Source organism: Piliocolobus tephrosceles, chromosome 5, assembly GCF_002776525.5.
Source record: "Piliocolobus tephrosceles isolate RC106 chromosome 5, ASM277652v3, whole genome shotgun sequence".
Lineage (NCBI taxonomy): Eukaryota > Metazoa > Chordata > Mammalia > Primates > Cercopithecidae > Piliocolobus > Piliocolobus tephrosceles.
In genome coordinates this window covers 43,088,217-43,110,996 of record NC_045438.1, presented here as the reverse complement: position 1 = coordinate 43,110,996, position 22,780 = coordinate 43,088,217, and the positions used below count along the sequence as shown (strand labels likewise).

General features: G+C 41.6%; 1 protein-coding gene across 1 annotated transcript; it reads left to right on the top strand.

The window, feature by feature from the left end:
• The first annotated feature begins 3,286 nt into the window (after nucleotides 1-3,286).
• On the top strand, nucleotides 3,287-4,017 carry SF3B5 (splicing factor 3b subunit 5). Its single transcript, XM_023183762.1, has one exon. The coding sequence runs from the start codon at nucleotides 3,401-3,403 to the stop codon at nucleotides 3,659-3,661; it is 261 nt and encodes an 86-aa protein (XP_023039530.1). The 5' UTR covers nucleotides 3,287-3,400; the 3' UTR covers nucleotides 3,662-4,017.
• Nucleotides 4,018-22,780: the final 18,763 nt, after the last annotated feature.

Genomic DNA, 22,780 nt, shown 5'->3' with positions numbered 1-22,780 from the left:
TCTATATTTCCTGAATTTGAATGTTGGCCTAACTTGCTAGGTTGGGGAAGTTCTCCTGGATAGTATCCTGCAGTGTTTTCCAACTTGGTTCCATTCTCCTTGTCACTTTCAGGGACACCAATCAGATGTAGATTTGGTCTTTTCACATAGTCCCATATTTCTTGGTGGCTTTGTTCATTTCTTTTTACTCCTCTTTCTCTAAACTTCTCTTCTCACTTCCTTTCATTCATTTGATCTTCAATCACTGATACCCTTTCTTCCAGTTTATCAAATCGGTTACTGAAGACCCTTCCTTCCAGTTGATCGAATCGGTTACTGAAGCTTGTGAATTTGTCATTTAGTTCTCATGCCATGGTTTTCAGCTCTGTCAGGTCATTTAAGGACTTCTCTACATTGGTTATTCTAGTTAGCCATTCATCTAATCTTTTTTCAAGGTTTTTAGCTTCTTTGCAATGGGTTCAAACTTCCTCCTTTAGTTTGGAGAAGTTTGATCGTCTGAAGCCTTCTTCTCTCAAATTGTCAAAGTCATTCTCTGTCCAGCTTTTTTCTGTTGCTGGCAAGGAGCTGCATTCCTTTGGAGGGGGAGAGGCGCTCTGATTTTTTGAATTTTCAGTTCTTCTGCTCTGTTTTCCCCCCATCTTCGTGGTTTTATCTACCTTTGGTCTTTGATGATGGTGACGTACAGATGGGATTTTGGTGTGAATGCCCTTTCTGTTTGTTAGTTTTTCTTCTAACAGTCAGGACCCTCAGCTGCAGGTCTGTTAGAGTTTGCTGGAGGTCCACTCCAGGCCCTGTTTGCCTGGGTATCAGCAGCAGAAGCTGCAGAAGAGTGAATATTGCTGAACAGCAAATGTTGCTGCCTGATTGTTCCTCTGGAAGCTTCATCTCAGAGGGGTACCTGGCCGTGTGAGGTGTCAATCTGCCCCTACTGGGGGGTACCTCCCAGTTATGCTACTTGGGCGTCAGGGAGCCACTTGAGGAGGCAGTCTGTCTGTTCTCAGATCTCAATCTCTGTGCTGGGAGAACCACTACTCTTTCCAAAGCTGTGAGACAGGGACATTTAAATCTGCAGAGGTTTCTATTGCCTTTTGTTTGGCTATGCCCTGATCCCAGAGGTGGAGTCTACAGAGGCAGGCAGGCCTCCTTGAGCTGCAGTGGGCTTCACCCAGTTCAAGCTTCCTGGCTGCTTTGTTTACCTACTCAAGCCTCAGCAATGGCAGGCGCCCCTCCCCCAGCCTCACTGCCACCTTGCCGTTAGATCTCAGACTGCTGTGCTAGCAATGAGAGAGACTCCAGTGTGGGACCCTCCAAGCCAGGCATAGAATATACTCTCCTGATGTGCCATTTGCTAAGACCCTTGGAAAAGTGCAGTATTAGGGTGGGAGTGACCTGATTTTCCACGTGCTGTGTGTCATGATTTCCCTTGGCTAGGAAAGCCCTTACGCTTCCCCGGTGAGGCAATGTCTCGCCCTGCTTCAGCTCTCTCTCGGTGGGCTACATCCACAGTCCTGCACCCACTGTCCGACACGCCCCAGTGAGATGAACCCAGTACCTCAGTTGGAAATGCAGAAATCACCCGTCTTCTGTGTCACTCACGCTGGGAGCTGTAGCCTGGAGCTGTTCCTATTCGGCCATCTTGGAACCTGACCCAACAAAGTTTAAATAGCAGAATAAAATAATTTTCAAGTTATCTCTCTCCTAGTAAAGTTTTCCTTCTCTTCCATTGTAATAGAGTTATTTAACCATTTATCAAATTTTTGTTTTGGATTTTTTTTTTTTCAAGTAGCTTCTACCCATGTAAGAAAGTTATTAAACCAAACAGTAGGATATAAAGCAATAACAAGGAAGAGATGTATAACCTGCAAAGAGGAAGGAGAGTTTACATCTGTCTGGAGCAGCCAGAGAAAACTCTAAGGAGATGCATTTGAGCTGCCTTTTCAGGAGATGTGTTCACCAAGGGAACAGATGTTCCACGTAGAGGGAACAGCTTGTACAAGAAAATGGTGATGGGCACAACAGGTAACACGGAGTACAGTTGTCCCTCAGTATCCGTGAGTGATTTGTTCCAGGACTCCCATGGATACCAAAACTAGAGGATGCTCAAGTCCCTGATATAAAATGGCTTGTATTTGCACATACACACATTCTCCTGTATAGTTTGCCTCCAGATTATTTAACAATACCTAATACAATGTAAATGCTATGTAAATAGTTGTTATACTGTATTGTTTAGGGAATAATAACCTTAAAAAGTCTACACTTCAGTACAGACTGACTTTTTACCCAAATATTTTCAATCGGGTCGGTTGAATCCACAAAACCCACTGAATGGAAGGGCCAAGTAGGCCTTGGAGGGAGGATATCAAAATAAGTGGCTAGAGAGGAAGGAGGAGCTTGAGGTGGAAGCCCACATGTGTGGGAATTGGTGCTGTACTTGTTCACCAAGCACCCTGGTTAGAGCTGAAATAACTCTTTTATGCCACAGACTCCTAAGAGACATAGCTGGAACCAGAACTTGTGCCTGCTGACTTCTGGGTAATCCATCCCTGGTTGTGAAGGGATGGCTGTGCTGCCATGATAGCTCTGAAAAATACCAAGAGTTTATTTTCGGGGCTGCTTGTAGTCCAGTCCTACTTGGGTTTCCCATTTCCTATCAGCCCCAAGCCAGCCACGGATGCTCCCCACCTCCCAGACATCACCCTCCGCTAGGTCCCCAGATTGCTTTTAAAATGCGACCAGGGGCCTGGCGCTGTGGCTCACGCCTGTAATCCCAGTATTTTGGAAGTCCGAGGAGGGAGGATCACGAGGTCAGGAGTTCGAGACCAGCCAGGCAAAGACAGTGAAACCCCATCTCTACTAAAAATACAAAAAGAAAATTGGCCGGGCGTGGTGGTGTGCGCCTGTAATCCCAGCTACTGGAGAGGCTGAGGCAGGAGAACCGCATGAACCCGGGAGGCATAAGCTGCAGTGAGTAGAGATCGCGCCGTTGCACTGCAGCGCCGGCTACAGTGCGAGACTCCGTGTCAAACAACAAAACGAGACCAGGAGACCCAGAAGCCTACCAGCACGAACTCCCAAGACCACAAGTCCCAGCATGCAACGCTCCCTGTTGGAAAAGGGCTTCCCATAGCCACCAAGTGGACCATCATGCAACGCTCTCTGATGGGGCGGGGCTCTCTACAGGGGCGACACACTTGTGGCGTCGCCTCGCAACTCCAATTCCGTGACAGAATGTGCTTCCGCTTCCGCCTCTGAGCCCTATGAGCGAGACTTACGCTACTTAGTCGTCGTGACGCCATTCTTCTGCGACGGCGCGGTGGCCTCACTCCCGCGTGAAACGCCAGAGCGGCGACTTGTTGTCTGCGTCCTCTGTCCTGGGAGCTAAGGGGAAAGTAGCGAGATGACGGACCGCTACACCATCCACAGCCAGCTGGAGCACCTGCAGTCCAAGTACATCGGCACGGGCCACGCCGACACCACCAAGTGGGAGTGGCTGGTGAACCAACACCGCGACTCGTACTGCTCCTACATGGGCCACTTCGACCTTCTCAACTACTTCGCCATTGCGGAGAATGAGAGCAAAGCGCGAGTCCGCTTCAACTTGATGGAGAAGATGCTTCAGCCTTGTGGACCGCCAGCCGACAAGCCCGAGGAGAACTGAGACTCTGCTTTACCACCACTGTGCGGGGCACCTCTCCCAGTGTTCCTCAGGTTTGCCAATCCCTTCCACTCTTTCTGCCTCCAAAGGACCGGCTCTCCATGGCTCCTGCGTCTCGTGCTTTCCGCGTACAGAAGTGCTTGCCCGGGGAGTCCCGGCTGACCTGCCTTCATGTGAACCCTTTGGAATAGCACTGGGAGACCAGCAGAACCCCTGAGAACTGTGCTGGTGAAGAGGGCCTAGAGCCGGCAAGCGTTTGAGAAGAGGGCGTGGCGCTGGAATGAGATGGGATTTGGCGTATCATTTTGGGCTAATTGATTGTCATTGGCTTTTTCCATAAAGTTTAGAAATCGTTCAGTTTCTTGGTGTGAACTTCCTGTGTTAGGGTGGAGGGCTCCGGAAAGAGCCGAGCGGGAAATGGGTTTGGGGAGGGAGTGCATGCCAGTGTGCATGGTGAGGTACTTAAATCCGCCCTGTCTACCTTTATAATTAATTCCCCGACTGCCACTTTTCCCTAGAGCGTTATTTTCAGGCCCACAATGCCTTCAGTATTGAAGCTTGGGGTTATTGTATCCCATCTTCTTTTTTCTCCCGTTTTAAAAGTCTTTGCAGTCTTTGCTGTCATTGTCCTTAGCCTCTTTAAAATGCATCCTTTCTTTTTCTTGGGAATTTGTGGCCATGTCTCCAGAAATGACAGGCTGGCAAGTGAGTTCATCCTTTCTATATTCAAAAAATATTTGTTGAGCTCTATGTGACAGGCATTTTCCCATGTTCTTGGGGCTTACATTATGCTGGTGGTGGAGAAAGGAGGTCAAACACTGTAGCCGTAATAAGCAGATGTTAGAAGATGCTGCGGGGAGGGGAGAACAGTGTACATGGTGTGAGTTGGAGTAGTTGGTAAGGCCGTAATCTTAAATATGATACACAAGTTACTGAGATGGTGACATTTGAGCAAAGACTTTAGGAAAATGAAGGAAATAGCCATGCGGAAAACTGGAGAAATTGCTTTCCATGAGGAGGGAACTGCCAGTGCAATGGTACTAACACTGGGAGTATGTATGGTTTATTGGAGGAACTGCAAAGAGGCAAGCATGGCTGGAGGGGGTGAGCCAGGGGAAAAGTAGAGGGACAGGTAATGGAGGGGGAAACGAGTAGAGCCTTGTAGGACAATATATGAACCTCTGAGGAGCCATTGGAAGGTTGTGGGTTTTTTAATTTTAGTTTTTAAAAATAAGAGATGAGTCTTGCTATGTTGGCCAGGTTGGTCTTGAACTCTTAGCCTCAAGCAGTCTTCCCACCTCCGTTTCCCAAAGTGCTAGGATTACAGGTGTGAGCCACCACTCCAGACCATTGGAAGGTTTTTACCCAGAGAAGACACATGACCCGGCATAGCTTAGATAAGTGGTGGCTTTGGAACTCCAGGCTGAAGTGTGGTGGCACTATCATGGCTCACTGCAGCCTCAACTTCCAGGACTCAAGCAGTCCTCCCACCTCAGCCTCCCAACTAGTTGAGACTACAGGCACGTGCCACCATGCCTGGCTAATTTTTGCATGTGTTAGTTTTTTTGTAGAGATGGAGGTCTCATGCTTCCCAGGCTGGTCTTGAACTCCTGGCTCAAGCAATCCACCCACCTCAGCCTCCCAAAGTGCTGGGATTACAGGTGTGAGTCACTACTCCTACCTTCCATTACACTAGAAAATTGTTGAAGACACCAAAGAGCCTCCGTTTGCGTGGATTATGGCTGTTGATACTCACCATAGAAATGGAAACAAAAGTTTTAATTCATTGAAAAATAAGGACATCAGAAAGGTCAATGGTAAAAATAATGATAAAACCATTTCATGTTAACAAAAAAGTTCTTGTTTTATGAAAAATGGCAATTTACCAAGACATAATTTAGTGAGAAGAATGGCTTTTAAGAAAAACTGGTTTTTCAGAGGTCTTCTGTGCTTGGCTTAATAGAAGACAGCTTGACTCTCATATCTGCTTTTGTGTTCAAACTGTTGGGATATGAAATTTTTGTTGAAGTATGAAAAAATCCACTTCTTATAAATACTTAGTATGGGAGGAATATTTAACTTTTTCAAATACTTCTTTCTATTTGAAATAGTTATGAAATACTTTCATATACTTCTTTGATATTCTACTAAAACCCAACAAGTGGTAGTTTCTTAAAGGTTAGTTACAACATGGAATCTGAAACTGGTTTAATGAACTTTTTATTCTGTTCCATTAAAATTCATTCATCTGTCTTGAGCTTTGAATGGATCTTTTACCCATACCTGATTTGGAACATCATGCATCAGTCATCTGAAAAGTAATGGGTCACTGAGTTACACAGGCCTTCCAAATGTTGATACATTCATTATATATATCAAAAATCACATTGATTAATGTGTCTCAGGAAGGTCTTATAGTATTGGGAAACTGAAAAACCTACTGTGAAGGTATAAGTTTTCCACAAGTTTAAGTTTTTACTTGATAGCTTGAACTTGACCAAGCTATCAAGCATGAAATTGATAGCACATATTATTGTTTTCCTTTAAGAGAAAGGCGCACATTGTTCGTTTTCAAGAAAATGTCTGCCAAATACATACCCAAGTCTGAGTAGCAAGATACAGTTTGTCATTTTTTCATGTAAAAACATGCCTTGAAAAAAAAAAAAAAAAAAGCCAATTTAGTTTGCAACTCAAATAATAAAAAGTGTTTTTCCTTGAGAAAACCATTGTCCTTTGGCAGGCAGCAGAAATGCGTTATGCATAGTACAAGTTTCATCACACAGAATATTAAAAGACATCTTAAGGGTTAAGATTTCATAAAGTTAGTAATTTTTACTGCTTCATCAAGCACATTGTTAAGTGAAACTGAATTGGTTTTTGTTTTTGTTTGTTTTTACTGAGGGTGCATGGCAATGAAGTATACAATGACCAGGAATACATTTTTGTGCCACTCCATTGATTTATGCTAAGTGCTAATAGTTTTTTCACTGTTGCTTTTGCACCATCTGTGCAAATGCTAAGTGTAAGAAAGGCAAGTAAAATCTTACTTTTATGAAAATAGTTTTGACTTCACAGTTTCCCTGAGATTTCTTTCTTGCCATTTTTACTGGAAATAATGACCAATAGGAGATTAAACTATGGTTGTTTACACTTGGGTATTTGGCAGATATTTTATCAAAAATGGATGAAATGGGCCATCACTTCAAGAAAAACAGTTGAACTGTGGTTTCAGATGATACCTCTGGCTGCTGTGTTGAGAGTAGACTGGGGTAATGTAAAAGAGGATAGATTGTAATGATTGGCAATTAAATAAAAATGTCAACACTAATTTTTTTTTTCCTCCTTAAAGAATAGTAGAGTCAAACTAAGTCACCATCCTTATAAAACTTGATAAAGGTATAAAAAATGTCATTAGTGTGAGCTCCTGTCCCCAGTTCAAGGCTGTAGCAGTAGACCAAGAGGGATGACAGCCTGCATTGGAGATAGAGAGGAAAGGACTGGATATATGGTATGGGATAGCATATGTAAAGAAATGAGTAATGTGTACAGTAAGAATTTAGAAGGAAGTCAGTAACTTAAAGACCTCCATGAAGAGTGAGGTTTCACAAAGGCAAGAATTTTGGTCTTTTTTACAAACTAATATATCCTAAGTATCTAGAATGATGTCTAACACATCCCAGGTGTCCAATAAATCTTAAGTGTTGACTATCAAAGGATAGGGCTTAATCCAGGTGAAATATTGGGCCCATGCTAATTCATGTTCTTAGGCAGTCTTTAACTTTACCATAATAGGTAATACCAAAGAAGAGCTATCTGAAAACATGCTTCCTATAATATTAATAACGGCTAACATATTGAGCATTTTATGGTGTGCTAAGTGTTTTGTGTGATCTTTGGGAGGTACTGTCTTCATTTTACAGATGAAACAGGTTCAGAAAAGTAATTTGCACATGATCACACAACTAGTAACCAGGTTTTTCTAGTTTCGAAGTACAAAGTCTTGTACTGTTGCCCAAGTAAGTCTAGCATACAAAAATAATATTAGAATAATTTGAAATAAGTTGTCTCAGATTTTTAAAATCGAAATACTAAAAGTTTAGTAGATTATATTGAAAGAATATCAGACCAATATGAAAGATCTCATATAACCCTAAGTAAAAAATGTAATTTGAAATATATTGAATAAAGATTGACTAAAAATAATCTTAATAGGAAGCATAATTGTTTTGTGTGGAAAAACATTTCAAGTATCTGAAAGTAAAAGTGCATTCGAAATAAATTTAATTGAGCCATTCTGTTTTTGTTGTTCTCATATAAAATAATATTTGTATCAAACACAGGAGGGCAGCAGATGATACTCAGATGGAAGTTACTTTCAGAAAAAGATCTAAACTTGCAAATTCCTGATAACTCCGGAGAAAAATCAGCAGTCTCTATGTTTATTTAGAGTGATGTAATTAGAAAGTCACTTTGTAAACTATAAAGAATTGGGCACGTTTTTCATTTGACAAATTTTAGTGATCATTTTACAGAGGACTGTACTATGCTTAAAAGTATGGGACAAGATATGGGCCCTTTGAGAGCACGCTAGTTGGAGAAATAAATATAACAGCACATAAATAATTTTAATATGTAGTAGCAAGTGATAAATGCTAAAAAGAAATTTAGAAAAAAAGGCTACAGGAATGTACAGGAAGAGATTATCGCAAACCGCCAGTGAGGTACTGGGTAAGGGCATTGAGAAAGGCATTTGGGCAGGGCCTTGACTAATGAAATAAAACCTACACTTTTTTTTTTTTTTTTTTTTTTTTGAGACTGAGTCTTGCACTGTCACCCAGGCTGGAGTGCAGTGGCATGATCTCGGCTCACTGCAATCTCCACCTCCCAGGTTCAAGCGATTCTCCTTGCCTCAACCTCCCAAGTAGCTGGGATTACAGGCACCCGCCACCCGACCCGGCTAACTTTTTTGTATTTTTAGTAGAGACAGGGTTTCACTATATGGACCAAGCTGGTCTTGAACTCCTGACCTCATGATCCACCCACCTCAGCCTCCCCAAGAGCTGGAATTACAGGTGTGAGCCACCATGCCTGGCCAAAACTTACACATTTCAGACTAGGGCAAGGTTTCTTAGCTGCCCTCATAAGGGCAGAATTCAAATCCCTTTTCTCTATTAAAACCTTTTCCAGGCCAGGCGCAGTGGCTCATGCCTGTAATCCCAGCACTTTGGGAGGCCGAGGCAGGTGGATCACGAGGTCAAGAGTTCGAGACCAGCCTAACCAACATGGTGAAACCCTGTCTCTACTAAAAATACAAAAGTTAGCTGGGCGTCTTGGTGCATGCCTGTAATCCCAGCTTCTCAGGAGGCTGAGGCAGGAGAATTACTTGAACCAGGGAGGTGGAGGTTGCAGTGAGCCAAGATTATGCCACTGTACTCCAACCCAGGCGACACAGTGAGACTCCGTCTCGAAAAAAAAAAAACAAAAACAAAAACAAAAAAAACCCTCTCCATTACTTCTAATAACTTCTTATGGCTTACAAGACCTCCCACCCTTTGGCCCCTGCTTTCATAAATCTGGAAAACCAGGGTCTACATCCTAAGTTGATAACAATAACGTAACAATTACTATTTACTATGTGTGCACTATGTGTGCACTATGTGCCAAAGACTAACATCAACATCTCAGTTTTCATGACAAATTTGAGAAAGTTATTATCCCATTACACTAATAAACAAAAATATTAGGACAATTTAAGGGTTTTGCCCAATATCATCAGCAAGTAAGACAGGGACTTAAACTAGCATCCAGTCTCTTCGTGGGGTCGATGAGGGTTTCCAGAAATGTGTTTTACAGAATTCTGATTCCTCAAAAAATTATCAATGGTTTTTGGGGGTTTTTTGGTTTTGTTTTGGTTTTGGTTTTTAGGGATAAGGTGGGGGGACCATTTTGGTGAAATTAAGTTTCAGAAATGCCATACACCTTGGAGATTCATGCTTCAGATTATTTAAAGTTTTATAGTAAGAAATTTTGCTTGACTATCATTTCCTACATTTATTTAATCCTGGAAGTTATTTTCTCAAGAAATACAAAGATAATTCTGAGAAAAATATTTGAGGGATACTGCTTTTGGTAATGAAAACATTTTAGAATAGATAAATGATGTATTCAACCCTGAACTCAAGGAAGATAAATTTGGCAGCAGTGTGTAGGTTGGAACTCATAGCCACAGAAAACTTTCCTTTCCTTGGGTTGTAATTCCATCGCTGAAAGTGAATACGTTTGTGAATGGAAATTCTTTGTTCTCAGCTCTGATTCTTTCCACCTCTCTTAGACTAGCAAATTAAAGATATTACAAAGAAAGGAGATGTTAATTATATTGCACAAATTAGTTATGAAGCTATCTACAGCTCATTCTTTTTTCAGGACAAGAGCAAGAAGAAAACCAATACATTTTGTTCCTTAATTTTATTAATGTCTGGAAGATGTGTACTGATGAGGTATCAGTACTGCATAATCTGGCAGCCAACATTTGGTCTGCTTTGGAGAGATGACAGTTTGTTCTTAACTGGCTTTTCATTTCACTTCGCACATTTCTTTCAGCTCTCTCTGTCCTACATCTTCTTTATGTGCGATACACACATTTGCTCCATCACGCCTGCCCACTCAATTAACCCTGAAATACCGAAACCCGGAGCCAGGGGAGTGCTGGTAGGAAACCAAGACATTGAAGAGTCCATCTCATCTCTCACACTACACAAAGGGTCTGGTACAAATGGCTCTTTCAAGCGCTATCTGTGATCTGCGTTAGCTCAGAATCCTTCCTCGTCTCCACTTCCTTCATTTCCTAGCCACTGTTCTCAGTTGTTATCTTGTCCTCTAGGCGTCCCTCTTACCACTCTATCCTCCTATTTCAATGAACCTTATCCTTGCTTCCTCCATGTCTCCTCTAAAAACAGTGGCCTTTAAAGCAGAAGTGTCTTGGTAACATTACAAATGAAGGGAAAATACAGTAGGTGATTTGAGGCCCTGTGGTACAGCATCAAAGCGTTTAGGGTGTTCACCACCTCAGCCTTCTTCTCCTCACCTCCAAGCCCTGGGCCAGCAGACTAAGGCACCCATCTCTGGTTCTGGTTTACTGCTGTCTGTTTCAGAATTCTGCCTTTAAAATGGTATCATTAGTATTAATACTATCTCATTCATCAATTTTGATATGAGAATCGAATGATGTGTACCTTGTAGAAAAGTTTGTCTTTTTCTAGTTAAACAAAAAAAGGTACACAGAATAATATAACATGGAGATACTTCTACCTCAAATTTTGTCCAATTTCCTTCCCTTTTTTCTATTTTTAAAACAATTTGTAAATAATGTATCTATGCCCCTTTTTAAGCCTGAAAGGAAGCATTGCAGGTAAAGCTATTGTCTCCTTTGACCATTTATAGCCCAGTCTCTCCTGTGTCCTCATATTCATCCCTACCCCCACCACCAAAGTAATCACTTCTATGAGTAAGTTCTTCCGGTATACCCATTAGATTTTATAAACATATATTCATATCTATGAACCATATGTAGAAGTGTTATTGTGTTTTTTAAAATATATGTGTGTATAATACATATATGTGCATATATATGCATATGTATAGATACATATATGTGCATATGTATGCATATATGTATATACACACAAATGTATATATACATCTATATACACACACACAAATGAAAGTATCTGGCAGTTTCCCAAAAAGCTAGACAAAGAATTATCATGTGATTCAACAATTCCATTTCTAGGTATATAACCAAAGGGATTGAAAGCAAGGACTGGAATATATAATTGTATGCCAGTGTTCAATGCAGCATTATCTACAATAGTCAAAAGGTGGAAGAAATTCACAGGTCCACTAACAGATGAATGGATAAGCAAAATGTGGCATATACCCACAATGCAATATTCTGCCATAAAAAAGAATGAAGTTCTGATACAAGCTACATAGATGAACTTAAGACATTATGCTAAATGAAATAAGCAAAGCACAAAAAGACAAATGTGGTATAATTTCATTTATATGATGCACTTAGAATAGCCAAATTCATCAGAACTGAAAGTAACAGAGGTTATTAGAAGTTTGGTGTAGAAGCAATAAGATGTTACTGCTTAATGGTTACAGAATTTTTGTTTAGGGGTAATGGAAAACTATTTCCAAAATAATCATGACATAGTAGTGATGGTTGTACAATATTGTGAATGTAATTAATGAAACAGAATTAATTGTAAACTTAATTAAAATGGCAAATTATATGTCATATATTTGTACTGCAATTTTAAAAATTAGTAATACATTTACCAAAACCTATTGAATTGTTCATTTTGTTTTCAAATTTATTTCATTTTATTTTCCTAGAGACAGAGTTTTGCTATGTTGCCTAGGCCAGAGTACAGTGGCTATTCACGGGCACAGTCATGGCGCACTGCAGCCTTGAACTTCTGGGCTCAAGCAATCCTCCTGCCTCAGCCTCTGGAGTAGCTGGGACTACAGGTGTGTGCCACTGTGCCCAGCTGAACTGTTCACTTCAAATGGGCAAATTGTGTGGTATGTAAATTATATCTCAATAAAGCTGTTTAAAGTAGATATATATGGTATTATATACGTATGGGTTGTATACATATTATACATATACATATATGGTATTATACATATAATTGGTATTATACATATACCAACATATTATACATATAATTGCATTATGGTATATACAGATATGTATTATACATATAATTGAATTATATATGGTATTATTATTATTATTTTTTTTTTTTTTCTTGAGACGGAGTCTCGCTCTGTCGCCCAGGCTGGAGTGCAGTGGCCGGATCTCAGCTCACTGCAAGCTCTGCCTCCCGGGTTCATGCCATTCTCCTGCCTCAGCCTCCTGAGTAGCTGGGACTACAGGCGCCCGCCACCTCGCCCGGCTAGTTTTTTTGTATTTTTTTAGTAGAGACGGGGTTTCACCCTGTTAGCCAGGATGGTCTCAATCTCCTGACCTCGTGATCCGCCCGTCTCGGCCTCCCAAAGTGCTGGGATTACAGGCTTGAGCCACCGCGCCCAGCCGGTATTATAAGGTATGGTATTATACAGTATGATATTGCACACATAATTTAATTTAATATATATAGTTTTTTGGGTTTTGTTTTGAGACAGGGTCTCACTCTGTCGCCCAGGCTGGAGTGCAGTGGTGCGACCACAGCTCACTGCAGCGTCAGCCTCCTGGGTTCAAGTGATCCTCCTGACTCAGCCTTTCACTTAGCTGGGACCACAGATGCATGCCACCACACCTGGCTAATTCTTTTTATTACTGGTAGAGCCAGGATCTCCGTATGTCGCGCAGGCTGATTCCAAACTCCTGGGCTCAGGAGATTCTGCCACCTCAGCCTCCCAAAGTGCTAGGATTACAGGCGTGAGCCACTGTGCCTGGCCCACACATTATATTTTTGAGATCTATCCAAGTTGAGAGCTATAGTTATGTAGTTCATTTCTTTTTAACGCTATGTCATAGGAATATACTACACAATTTATACATGCATTCTCTAATTAAGGGCATTTAGAATGTTTCCACCATTTTATTATTTCAGACAGTGCTGCAACGAACATTCTCATATATGTCTCCTCAGATGCAGGCAAAATGTCCTCAGTATATAGGTGTGTGTCATGTGTTTTCAAAGCTTTAATGTATTATATAAATGTAGGCTTCTTATGTTTAGAATCTTAACTCTTAGCCATTTATTTAACGCACATTTATTGAGCCTGCAATGGGGCAAACAGGGTCATGGCCTCTGTGGATCTCACAGTCTGCAGCAAAAGAGGCATGTAATCAATTGGTTAGAATAAGAGGTGGGACTCTTGAACACTTCAATCTCTACAAAGCAGCTCCTTCCAGTCTGTTTTTCATCTAGACCCACCTCAGCTTCTTCCGTTTCCTTTCCTCTGCTTGACCCCTTTTCCTTCCATAATTTCCAGTTGTTATCTAAATTCCTCAACCAGTCTTCTAATTTTCTCAGCCTGTCGTTCAAGAGAGGTTCTTTAATCTTACTGCGTCCATCTCACCTTGTAAAAAAAGTGTATCAGCCTTAGAATAAATTTTTCTAAAAATCAGTTTAAAAGAAAGAGCAAAATGTGTATTTTCCTGTGAAATTTAGGAGCTGGACATCTCTTATTTCTTGTGTTTTTTCTGCTAGGTTAACTTGGACTTTGTATCAGCAGTCCCCAGCCTTTTTGGCCCCAGGGACCAGTTTCGTGGAAGACAATTTTTCCATGAACCAGGATTGAGGAATTGGGAGATTGGAGGTTTGAGAGGGTGAGTGTGGGAGGTTTGGGATGAAACAGTTCCGCGTGAGTCTCATCAGGAGTGTGCAACCTAGATCCCTCACATGCACAGTTCACAATAGGATTCAAGCTCCTATGAGAATGTAATGCTGTCACTGACCTGACAGGAGGTGGAGCTGAGGCAGTAATGCTCACTCACCCACCGCTCACCTCCTGCTGTGCTGCCCAGTTCCTAACAGGCCACAGACCAGTACCGATCTGCAGCAGGGGTTTGGGACCCCTGCTTTAAATGATAAAATCTCATGAAGCAAGAACAACAATTTTAGTTGATGCTATTCATTGTGTAGCTTAGCATTTAATGCACTACAGACACTATAAAAATATTTGAAAAATATTTGTTGACTGACAATACTAGTCAGACCATGTAATGCACAGTCCTAAGCACTAAAGAGTGATACAAAGATTATGAAAACAAGGTCCTGCACTCACAATTAATAAAGAAAATGAGGCTGGGCATAGTGGCTCACGCCTGTAATGCCAACACTATTGGAGGCCGAGGCAGGCAAATCACTTCAGCTCTCGAGCTTAAGTCCAGCCTGGGCAACATGTCAAAATTCCATCTCTACCAAAAAAAAAAAAAAAAAAAAATACAAAAATTAGCTGGGTGTGGGGGTGTGCACCTGTGGTACCAGCTACTGAGGAGGTTGAGGTGGGAGGAACAGTTGAGTTCAGGAAGTCAAGGCTGCAGTGAGCCATGATTGTGCCACCACTGCACTTTAGCCTGGGCGACAGAATGAGACCCTTCCTCAAAAAAAAAAAAAAAAAAGAAAAAAAAAGAAAAAAAAAGTAGTAGGCCGGGCAGGGTGGCTTATGCCTGTAATCCCAGAACTTTGGGAGGCCAAGGCAGGCAGATCACTTCAGGTCAGGAGTTTGAGACCAGCCTGGCCAACATGGTGAAACCCCATCTCTACTAAAAATAAAAAATTAGCCAGGCACGGTGGTGTGCGCCTATATTCCCAGCTACTTGGGAGGCTGAGGTAGGAGGACCAGTTGAACTTGGGAGGTGGAGGTTGCAGTGAGCTAAGATCATGCCACTGCACTCCAGCCCAGGCAACACAGCAAGACTCTGTCTCAAAAAAAAAAAAAAAAACTGTAGTGCACCAATGCATCTCCAGATTCTAGAGTAGTGCACGACACAGAGCGGACACAATAACTAGTTGTTGAATGATGAATAAGTGAATAAATAAACAAATTAACAAACAAATTTATGAGGAACAATGAGGATGGGGTAAAGTTGAGATGGGACACAGAAAAATGCTAAACATGGATTGATTATGAATCTTTCTACCTTTTACGTTCAACGTGGAACTCTGATGTTTTCTGATGTGTTAACAACCTCACCTCAGTGATTTTAGTTTTATCAAGTCTGACAAGCACCATAGGTTTTGGGGTTTTTTTTTTTTCTAACCTCAACATCTTTCAAAGAAATACACAACTTGTTTCTATTGTCAGCATACAAATAAGCATGTGTGAAAAATACCAAATGTTCAAATAACTTGATAGTTCCACATAAAATGAAAGTCTCAAGCCAAGTAAATCTCAAAATACATATTTGATTGAATAAGAAGTGACACAATACCCATTTTTATAGGATCACATGAAAATTCTTTTAGTTTCTTGAAGAAAAAATATATTGCTAAAACCAAAATGTTTCCCATATGCATAAGAAAACAATCACTGATTTATGGAAGGTGAAATCTGAAGTAAATACATGTCAGTAAGGACTTTGGAGGTGATGACTATAACATGGGAGCACAGGACTAAATATGCACCTTGTCTTTCAGTTAATTTAAATAGACTTAAAATTCGTGGAAGGCAAATTATGGAAAGCCAACATATTCACACTCATGAGGATGAAAACTGATTAGACATTCATTTTTTTCCTCTAGCCCTTCAGCATGTTCTCTGGCTTTTGTTCTCTCTCTCTTCCCACTTATCTCTTTCTTGCTGTTCTGTGATAAGAAACAACAGATTATTAGTGTAGTGAAGCCAATACATCTTTAACCCTTTTCTCTCAGCCCTAGAACTTCTTTAAAATTCATATACTAAGACATGCAGTGCTAATTACATTTCACATACCTCAAAGATTGTGTCATACAGACAGAAATTTTTAAGATGGTAAATAAGGCATATGTGCATGAAGGAGTTCTTTGTTTGATAACACAAGTTTATTTTGATAAAACACACATTACTAATGGGAAACTGAATGCTAAATAATATGTATATACTGTTACGGTACAGTAGAAAAAGATCGTAGACGTTATTCATTTGTCATAGGAGCACCTGAGAATGCCTAGTGTATGAACTGCATTTGAGCTGGTTGGTTATTCAGGCTTCTGTATCAAAAATCTGGAAAAAAAAGTTTAAAGGTGGTGAATTTATTTAATGAAAAGTATTTTTAAGGCCAGAAGCGGTGGCTCATGCCTATAATCCCAGCACTTTGGGAGGCTGAGGTGGGCAGATCACCTGAGGTTAGGAATTCGAGAGCAGCCTAACATGGTGAAACCCTGTTGCTACTAAAAACACGAAAATTAGCCAGGCGTGGTGGCGCATGCCTGTAATCCCAGCTACTCGGAAGGCTGAAGCAGGAGAATCACTTGAATCTGGAAACGGACCTTGTGGTGAGCCGAGGTCGCACCACTGCATTCCGGCATGGGGAACAAGAGCAGAAACTCTCTCAAAAAAAAAAAAAAAAAGAAAAAGAAAAAGAAAAAAAGAACGAAAGAAAAGAAAAGCGTTTTGTTGTTGTTGTTTTGTTTTTTGGGTTTTTTGTTTGTTTGTTTGTTTATTTTTGAGACGGAGCCTCTTTCTGTCCCCCGGGCTGCAGTGCTGTGACAGGATCTCAGCTCACTGCAAGCTCCGCCTCCTGGGTTCATGCTGTTCTCCTACCTCAGCCTCCCAAGTAGCTGGGACTACAGGCGCCCACCACAACGCCCGGCTAATTTTTTGTATTTTTGGTAGAGACAGGGTTTCACCGTGTTAGCCAGGATGGTCTCGATCTCCTGACCTCCTAATCCACCTGCCTGGGCCTCTCAAAGTGCTGGGATTACAGGCGTGAGCCACCACACCCGGCCAAGAAAAGTATTTTTCAAATGAGAAAAAAAAAAAAAGAGAGACCATATTTGTGGGTTTATTCACTCTTTAAGTTAGCAACTTTGATCACTCCAAATTCTTTTTTTTTTTTTTAGACTGAGTGTTGCTCTGTTGACCAGGCCAGAGTACAGTGGCTTGATCTTGGCTCACTGCAACTCCACCTTCTGGGTTCAAGTGATTCTCCTATCTCAGCCTCCTGAGTAGCTGGGATTACAGGCACATACATGCCACAACGCCTGGCTAATTGTTTTGTATTTTTGGTAGAAATGGGGTTTCGCCCTGTTGGCTGTGCTGGCCTTGAGCTACTGACCTCAAGTGATCTGCCCACCTCAGCCTCCCAAAGTGCTGGGATTACATATGTGAGCCACTGTGCCCAGCCTGCTCAGTACAAATTCCATAGGATTCAAAGAACATCCCTATCCAGGCCAGGACTCTTGGAATGTTTCTAGATGGAGCTCTCAGGATGCTATTCACAGACAGCCAGTCAAAGGTTGTGTTTTTTGGAGATGGAGTCTTGCTCTGGCTCCAAAAGAGTGTAATGGCACAATCTCTACTCACTGCAACCTCCACTCCAGGGTTCAAGTGATTCTCTTGCTTCAGCTTCCCGAGTAGCTGATTACAGGCACACGCCACCACACCTGACTAATTTTTGTATTTCTAGTAGAGACGGGGTTTCATCATGTTGGCCAGGCTGGTCTTGAACTCCTGGCCTCGAGTGATCTGCCTGCCTCGGCCTTCCAAAGTGCTGGGATTACAGGCGTGAGCCACCGCACCCAGTCGGGCACAGCTTTCTGATAGCATCACGGGCACTGTAAGGCCAAAGTGACCTCCTAACACTCATTCTGTAAATAGATAAAATTTGGGGGGTGGTGCATGTCACTGTTGTATTTCTGGGAAAGCTCTTTCCGTTTTTCAAAAAAGAGCCAATAATATATGCATAGTTATCACTATACAGAAAGTTTCTTTGATCGTCAAACCTGTAAAATTGCCTCACATTTGTTCTTTGTGAGATGAAGGCTACCTCCCGCCTTCATGAAAGTTATTTTTGGATCTATTCAATTTAGCCCTCCTCTACAAATGAAGAGATTTCCCTGCACCCACATGGTCTTTAAGTCTCTCTCAATTCTAATATATCATTTCTAATTTGTATAAGAGCCTGTTTTTTGCCTCAGACACAAGGTCCTAGACAATTCGCATAATATAAATTGGTTTTCATATGCGCATATTTATTAGGTTTCAAATATTCAGATATAGTACACATATATAAGACTCTTACTAAAATCCTGTGTTCCCACTTAGCATTTGATTTTTTAAATTCCCATTAGTATTAATATTAACTAACTCATTTTTTCAAATATACACTTGAGGATACTAATTTTTATGGGTTTTAAGTAGTGTAATTTCTTCCAACCAGTTCTAAATTACTGAACTCTTTCAATGGCAGGCTGTTATATGAATGCTAAGATGCAATTTCAAATGCCCAGTACGTTAATAAGCAGCATCAGTTGGCTTATCTCTGCCATGTTAATCAATGCAAGGAATATGGCATTTATTTGTACAGCAGGTGTTATTTCTCAAGTGACACATCGTTTCTTATTCTTCAGCCTAAACTGCGGAATATTTCCTATTTTACCAAGTAACTGAAACTTGAATATCAGTAGTGCATGGTACATAGACCTAAAAAAGATTTAATTCAAACTACCCTCTACTGTCTCTGTGGATATCTTCAGTAACAACTGTCTTGGAACAGTGGTGCTTATTTTAAAAGATAATGTTAGGCTGGGTGAGGTGGCTCATGCTTGTAATCCCAGCACTTTGGGAGTCTCTGTGCATACCTTCAGTAACAGTTTCCTTGAAACAGCACTGCTTATTTTAAAAGACAGTATTAGGCCGGGTGAGCTGGCTCACACCTGTAATCCCAGCACTTTGGGAGGCTGAGGGGGAGCAGATTGCTTGAGTCCAGAAGTTCAAAACCAGCCTGGGCAACATGGCAAAACCCTCATCTTTACAAAAAATACAAAAATCAGGCCAGGCGCAGTGGCTCACGCCTGTAATCCCAGCACTTTGGGAGGCCAAGGCGGGCAGATCACAAGGTCGGGAGATTGAGACCATCCTGGTGAACACGGTGAAACCCCGTCTTTACTAAAAATACAAAAAATTAGCCAGGCATGGTGGCGGGCTCCTGTAGTCCCAGCTACTCAGGAGGCTGAGGCAGGAGAATGGCGTGAACCCGGGAGGTGGAGCTTGCAGTGAGCCTAGATCACACCACTGCACTCCAGCCTGGGCGACAGAGTGAGACTCTGTCTAAAAATAAACCAAAAACAAACAAACAAAAAATTAGCTGGATGTGGTGATGTACGCCTATATTCCTAGCTACTTTAGAGGTTGAGGTGGGAGGATCACTTGAGCCCAGGAGGTTGAGGCTGCAGTGAGCCATGATCACACTGCTGCACATGATAAATTGGTATAATGTCTTAATTTTTTTGTTTAAAAAAAAAAAGATTACGGCTATGGAAAACATGGAGTTTCTCACAAATATGTGGTTAAGGAAAGTCCAAATTTATCTGTTACATTGCAGACTTGTGGAAATTCCTCCTAATGAGGCCACTAATACAAAATATAGTATTTATCATTTTCACGGTGTGCAAAAGAGTTCAAGGAAAATGCCAAACTAACCTGGTCAAGGCTGGTGGAAAGATTTTTATCTTCCAACCTAGGAAGCACCTCAATGGAGAAACTATTTTATTCATTTTTATAGCCCAGGATATAACACAGTGCCAGTATGCAGTAGACAGGCAATAAATATTTCTTGAATGTGTTTGTCTGCCTAGCGATTCATCTTCCCTCTTCTGATTCAAGATAATTTAAGTTGCAAAAGAAGGGCATTGAGATTCACAGGCTGAGGCAAAAAGAGCTTAGGGCTCATGTTACCAACGAGTCCAGGTGCTTCAGTCTTGGTGCTTTAAGATCCACGGTTCGAATATGTGACTGAAACTTTGTTGTTCTCTGCTAATTTCTCATTTATGATTCCTCTGTATTGTTTCCATTTCCTGAAGCTGACAGTAGCTCCAAGAGCTATATACTTCAGGTTCAAATCCCAGATGATCCCTGGACCAATCATTGTGGCCAGGGACATCAACATGTTGATTAATTTAGCCGTGGGCATATGTTCCACCCCTGGATCACAGGCAAAGTCAATGCCTTCAGAGGTACCCAAGCGCACAGTAGACAAGAAGTTGGACCCATTCATAGAAAGAGGGGGACAGTTATCAGGAGAAAACTGAATGGATGCTGGACAAAACTAAGCCAGAGTTGTCCCCTAAAGATACTTACAGTATTTGTTAAGCATTCAGTCAGTCAACTACATGCTACATACTGCATTTCCTGTATTTTAAGATGTACATATTTTTTCTTCACATCTTTATATCTCCAAAATCAGGCAGCGTCATATAATCACTGTTGGCCCAATGGCAGTCATGACATGGCTTGACTGTGCTTACCCAAATGTCAAAAACTCCAAAATCAAGACCTGTCCAAAGGGGTGTCAGCAGCTTGAGAAAAAATCCAGAGACAAATATGGGATCACTTTCTTAGCTCTCAGAACTCAAATTGTAATGGGAAGAGGGGTAGGGACAAGTAGTGAATCTGGTATGTTTAGCAACATTTCTGAAGCAAGGGTCAAAAAGCTCTTGCTCTATGCTTGCACAGTCAGCTGAACAGCTCAGCACCAATGGCTTTTAGTTCTTTTATGAAGTCTTTTAAGAAATGCTGGTGGGGCGCGGTGGCTCAAGCCTGTAATCCCAGCACTTTGGGAGGCCGAGACGGGTGGATCACGAGGTCAGGAGATGGAGACCATCCTGGCTAACCCGGTGAAACCCCGTCTCTACTAAAAAAAAAAATACAAAAAACTAGCCGGGCGAGATGGCAGGCGCCTGTAGTCCCAGCTACTCGGGAGGCTGAGGCAGGAGAATGGCATGGGCCGGGGAGGCGGAGCTTGCAGTGAGCTGAGATCCCGCCACTGCACTCCAGCCTGGGCGACAGAGGGAGACTCCGTCTCAAAAAAAAAAAAAGAAATGCTGTGTCATCAACACTCTTGATACCTCAAAGAACATAAGAAAGCATTGTGCCCTCAGTTAAGCAGTCACATTTTTTCCTCCTACAGATAAATAAAATAATGGTACATCCTGCATCTGATAGCATTTTAGACTCGATGAAATAAAGTGCCAGTTTTTGTCAGGATGGTAAGGATACAGAAATAACAAATAACATAAAAGTAAATGATATAAACCTTACCTTTAAGGAATTTATACTCTAATTGAAAAGTGAAGCCATCTGTATTAGTCTGTTTTAACACTGATGATAAAGATATACCTGAGACTGGGTAATTTATAAAGAAAAAGAAGTTTAATGAACTCACAGTTCCAAGTGACTGGGGAGGCCTCACAGTCATGGTGGAAGGTGGAAGGTGAAAGGCACATCTTACATGGCAGCAAGCAAGAGAGAAAGAGAGCCAAGCAAAAGGGGAAACCCCTTATAAAATCAACAGATCTCATGAGACTTATTTGCTACCATTAAAACAGTATCAGGGAAACTGCCCCCATGACTCGATTATCTCCCACTGGATCCCTTCCACAACATGTGGGAATTATGGGAGCTACAATTTAGGATGAGCTTTGGGGTGGGAGACACAGCCAAACCATATCAGCATCTATTTGCTATGTCTTATATACAGCATTTACTACAAGAGAGTAGGTAAAAGAAGACAAGTGAGTGATTCAAGGTTTCTGAAGAGGTAGTGTTAACTGGCAGAGAGCAGACCCCTAGAAATGAATAGGGACTCTCTCCTGAAAGAAGTAGGTCTTGAACTTGGCATTTAAGTAAGGATGTGGCTCAGGTCAACAAAGATAAATGAGAGAGGGTATTCTAGAAAAAAGAGAATAGAAGGTAAGAAAAAGTGGAAGTATAAATATGTATCTTAGAATAAAGCCAGTCAAGAGCAGAGCATTCTTAAGGGAAGCTCTGTCGGAGGCCAGATTATAAAAGAGCCCAAAATGCCAAACCAAGAAGCCGAAACTCAATTCTGGGGGCAATGGGAATTTTTGCACAGAGATTTGCTTGCTCTAAGTTGTGCCGCTACAAGTTTAACCCAGAATCAATGTGCAGAAAGAATTGGACAGAGAGGAAAGGGCAAGGGCGGTGGAGGGGACAGGAGACAGAATGGAGGAGAAAATTCTGTCATTGAAAAATAAAAACACAGCCAATAATCTGAGAAATAAACGGAAATAAAAATAATAGAAGGAATAGTAAAGACTTGGAATCAACCCAAATGTCCATCAGTGACAGACTGGATTAAGAAAATGTGGCACATATACACCATGGAATACTATGCAGCCATAAAAAAGGATGAGTTTGTGTCCTTTGTAGGGACATGGATACAGCTGGAAACCATCATTCTCAGCAAACTATCGCAAGAACAGAAAATCAAACACCGCATGTTCTCACTCATAGGTGGGAACTGAACAATAAGATCACTTGGACATGGGAAGGGGAACATCACACACCGGGGCCTATCATGGGGAGGAGGAAGTGGGGAGGGATGGCATTGGGAGTTATACCTGATGCAAATGACGAGTTGATGGGTGCTGACGAGTT